We start from the raw sequence: 4,969 nt of genomic DNA on the forward strand, positions 1-4,969 counted from the left end.
TTAAACAGCTAACTCTTTATATTTTTCCATGATTCCTCCCCAGTAAGATTCCCTAATCGTGCTGCTGCTTGTGTTGCATGTGACACAAAGCTGGATTACCAAGAGGGAAAAGTGGGCAACTGCCCAGGGGAGCATCATGTCACACACTTTGAACATAAATTCTGACCCATCAGATTCTGAGATTCTGTGGGTGGTCCAAAAAGGTGAGGTGAAGATTTGGAGAATTTAAAAAAAGCGAACAGATTAAAGGCACACTGTTGTCTGTCCTGCTCACTGACTGACTCACTGCTCTACGTGACCAGTACACAGTAGTAATTCAATATTATGTACTCAGTTAAAGAACGCAAACACGTGCACTTGTAGAGTTGTGTAAGTACTTTCCTAATGACCTACAGAGGGCACACTTTGCTTGTTGTGAAACCTGCTGCCTTTAGGTTCTCCTCGTTAACTTATCTTTCTCCATTTTACCATTGAAAAAAAAAATATTTCAAAAAGATGTTTTTAATTGATGTCCTAGCCTACATATAACTAAACAAATAAACCTTCTTGTATGCTTTCTAAAAGTCATTCATCCTTGCTGTCGTACAGTCCGAAAATTGGAAATAACGACGTTTCTGGTGGAACGTGAACGCAGCAAAAACTACCTTCCTCCATTCACTTCCAGTGTTATGTCATTTACGAGCCATGGCTGCCCCCATCGCTCTCATTCAAGGGGCCAGCAGAGGCTTGGGGCTTGAATTCTGCAAACATATCTTGAAAAATAAAACCCCCGCCGCCGTTATAGCGACATGCCGAAACCCGGACGGAGCAGCCGAGTTGCGGGGCCTGGCCGGTCAACACCCGGGCAGACTGACGGTCCTCAGGCTGGACGTGAACCGGGAGGAGGACATCCGCGGAGCTGCGGAGCAGGTTAAGGAGAGTTTCGGTCGGCTGGATTTGATTGTCAACTCGTCGGCGATGCTTCATCCTTCCGGGAAAGGAGAGACTAGTCTGAGAGATGTCTCTGCTCAGGTAAAGGTGTTTTGTTTTGTTTTTTCTTGATGGTGTTTGAGCTGCTCTCTTCTCTGGGGAAAAAAGTGCTTTAAAGTGAAATGTCATAATGTATAATAAAACATGTTTAATACAAAATCACAGCGGTTAGAATGCCGGGAAGTTTAACTAGCTAGTATCAAGGGACTCTGATCTCCCGCTCAAAACTCCGTTCACAAATTAATCACTTTAATTAGCCATGACTTGCTATTAGATATACACATTTCATGAAACGTTGTCATCTTGGATGACTAGTTAGGGTTTGCTGTTAAGTTCGGCGTGCATTCAAAGTACTTGGTGCCATTTCTTTGTCTTGAAATAAGATGGTGGTCGTTTGCTATATTGCTTCATTCATTGTACTTCATCCAGCTACTCATGGGATTCACATTATCCGGGTGGTGTCTCTGCCCCAGCTGTGTCCATCCTGAGGTCCAGGAAACAACCCAGTCACCTTTGCCGATTTTGTCTGGAGTCTACAATAAAATGATCATTTGCATTTGCCAAGTTATTTGTGAAAAATTGAATTGCTGTCATCTAAAACGTGTTATTTGTATAAATTAGTTCACTTACTGTGTAATTCATTTAGTTTCCCCTACTGGGCCTTATTTCAATTTTGTTCATTAATGTAATTTTTTATCCAAATCCCATGGCTCCATTGAAATAGTCTTTTAACTGACTGAACCACTGACTGATTTATTTTACCTTTCAGGGCACCATTGCCACCTTGACAACTAACACAGTGGGTCCACTGGTTATGGCAAAGTATTTTGCCCCGCTCCTTCAGAAGGGTGGAGGTGGATTCGGTCAACAACCCTCAGAGAAAACCAAGGAGCACAGCGGCATCATCGTCAACATCACTGCCAAAGTGGGATCCATTGGTGACAATGGTAAGCACTATAGGCAACATAAACAAACCAATAACCACCAGCTGCATGTGTCTTTAAATCTAACTTCCTCTCTCCACCCCACCTACGTCTTTCAGGTCTTGGGGGTTGGTACAGCTACAGGATGTCTAAAGCAGCTCTCAACATGGCCACCAGGAATCTGTCTATAGAGCTGGGCCGTGGTCGACCCAAGGTGGGTTTGAGTGTTTTCTAAGGCTCTTTTACATTTTATTGCATAAGTATCATAAACAAATGACACAACAGTGAAGGCTATTCATAGCCTCCATCTCTGCTCCAAGACCAGCAGAGAAAACAGGTTTGTAGATGGATGTATGTTGCCCTCACACTACAGTATCTTATAGAGAGCTGATGAACTTGTTTCTGATTTTTTCCAGGTGGTGTGTGTGTCCTTACATCCAGGAACAGTGAACACAGACCTTTCCCGGCCATATCACAGGAATGTGCCAAAAGACAAGTTGTTCAGTACCGAACACTCTGTGAACTGCCTGATGAGCATCATAGACACACTGAATATCGAAAAGACTGGCAGGGCCTACAGCTGGGACGGGGCTGAGCTTCCTTGGTAGAATCAACAAATGGAGAAAGAGAGTTATTATTATAATTTATTCAGCTCTACTCTTGATGCTAACTCTCTGAGCATAATTCAGAGTGTGCCCTAAGCTGGACCTTACATTGACAATTCATCAGAACTGAAGATAGTGCTGTATGGGAGGTTCCTGGTGGAGTCACAGTCTAATCAGTCAAAGACAAACCTCTTCCACTACCTCACAACCAGCCAAAGTAACACTTACGTTGTGTATAATGCCATCACATGAAGGCCTTATGTGACTGTAAGACTTGATGCAGTTGTAACTGAACTAATGGCCTGTGGTAGCATGACAGGTGACGTTTTGGCAGTAGAAATAATGTATTATCATATTAATCTAGAGGGTTTTTGCAGTATCAAGTGGCTTATGGTAAAAGGAATAGTTTGACATTTTTGGAGAAAATGCATATTTGCTTTTTTGCCAAGTGTTAAATGATGAGATTGGTGACACTCACATAGTATTTGTTCATTCAGCTGAAGAGATGCTTGAAACATGAGGTTAGCGTAACTTATCATAAAAACTATAAACAGCTATCCTGGCTGTGTCCAAAGGTAGAAAAATCCACAAATCAGCACCTTTAAAACATACAGATGAACATGTTATATCTTGTTAGGTTAATCTATATAAAAACCCAAGTGTTAAAATGACTAGCTGTAGTTTTACAGTTAGATCCTCTCATTTAAGTTTCAGCAATGAAGCAAATAAAAAGCATATTTCCCAAAATGTGGAACTATTAATTTAAGTGTGATACATATTCCTTGTTGTCTTTAATACTTCTTTGTTGAATAAAATCAGTTTTTGTCATGACCTTGGAGACCTGAATTACTGTATGTGTCACAGTATCCACAAGCACAGCACTCACTAGCTGTGGCTAGCTTGGTTAACAGATGCTAAAAGTCATTCAGAGCATTTCACAAATGATGGGAAAAAGGCCTTTTTATGTAACTAAAGAAAAAAACTCCATTCACTTAAACAGTGAAAAATAAATATCTTTTATTGTAAACAGGTGCTTTCAGGAGCAAAACTGCTTCACTGTATGTCTGTGAGTGTGTTTATGTTTGTGCAAGTCTTATTGACAGAAGAAGAGCAGAGATGAGACTTAAGGCACAGTGGGCTATGACTAATTGGCTGGGTAATGACTGAACTCAATCCTGTTAAGGGATTTTTACCTAACGCCTCTCATATACAACGCTGACCTGATTCTTAACAAATTGGGGTTACCAGGGTAATTTCTTAGGCTATCATCACAGCCGTGTCTCCAATTTCATAAAGGAGACTGACTTGTACTCTACCATAGAAACCAGCTTACTTATTAAATGTTATTTAAAAATTCCTTAAATTTTCTTCAATTAGTCTGCAAGCAGAAGTGGCTGTTAGTACAACACAGTGGATTACTTTTAACCAGAAGATGGCAGCATTTGGAGACTTCATTAATGCTCTTTGGTATTCATAATCTTCACATTTATGGCTTTCTCTTAAGTGAGTTAGTGCCATTATGGGGATCATGGTATCTGTTTATCTATTGTATGATGGTCTTTATAACAGTAAACTTCCAGTTACTGATTGTTTGGTACAGTGGTAAAAGTGGTATTACAATAATATGTCCCGAATGACTGCGATTATGTCTCCATTGCTCCACAGGGCTTTAAATTTTATGGTGAGGGTATTACATAACAGTGCATTTGCACTCTTAATCTTGATATTGACAATGGTACTACTGAACCATCCAATGAAGTGTAGTTGTCTGCAGTACTCATAGTATGACTACATAATAATCTAAAGGTTATGTCAGTTTGTTTTTGTTTCTTTTTTAAGTGTCACTTTACATGACCACATTATAATTTGCTTTAAGAATCCTTTAATATCTCTGCTTAGTGCCCCCTGACCAATTCTGTAGTAACATCATTTATAGATTTTAGAGCTTAACCTAGTATTTTAAGATACTTCTGAAAACTCAAATTCAGATTAGGAATGAATTGACCAAAAAGAGCAAGCAAGAAATAAATAAATTAAAAAAATCCTGTCTTCTATACGGTTCTAATGATTGTTTTCCTTTATCAAGCTGAGATTGTTGTTTGACCTTTGTATCTTGCTCTGTTTGATACCAGGTCTCTGTTAAAACACATTTTAATCTCAGTGCGACGACACCTGTTAAATAAAGAACTAATTCCTTGCCGTGTCGTTGCATTTTATTTGTACCACACAGTTGCGGTTAAGATCTGTGAAGGGAGAGCCCATTACTGAAGGAAAGACATTTGAATAATTGGCGATGCTTTTGCATGCGACAATAGCGCTACTACAGTTTATTTTGGTGACTGATATATTGACTGGCAGCTTTGTGCGCACATCACGCGTGGCGAGATCTGCTGAGGGGGGCTATGACAGCGAGCAGCGACGCTTATAAATAAAGCGCCCACAGCTGCACGGACATTGGTACCGGGAGTCTGC

General features: G+C 40.2%; 1 protein-coding gene across 1 annotated transcript; it reads left to right on the forward strand.

Moving 5' to 3' along the window:
• Positions 1–679: 679 nt before the first annotated feature.
• zgc:65997 (uncharacterized protein LOC794398 homolog) lies at positions 680–3,328 on the forward strand. The gene is made up of 4 exons (XM_041049350.1): positions 680–1,011; positions 1,739–1,916; positions 2,012–2,106; positions 2,309–3,328. Exons 1-4 carry the CDS (start codon positions 685–687, stop codon positions 2,498–2,500), a joined length of 792 nt encoding a protein of 263 aa, XP_040905284.1. The 5' UTR covers positions 680–684; the 3' UTR covers positions 2,501–3,328.
• Positions 3,329–4,969: the final 1,641 nt, after the last annotated feature.

The sequence above is a fragment of the Toxotes jaculatrix genome, chromosome 11 (genome assembly GCF_017976425.1).
Source record: "Toxotes jaculatrix isolate fToxJac2 chromosome 11, fToxJac2.pri, whole genome shotgun sequence".
Lineage (NCBI taxonomy): Eukaryota > Metazoa > Chordata > Actinopteri > Toxotidae > Toxotes > Toxotes jaculatrix.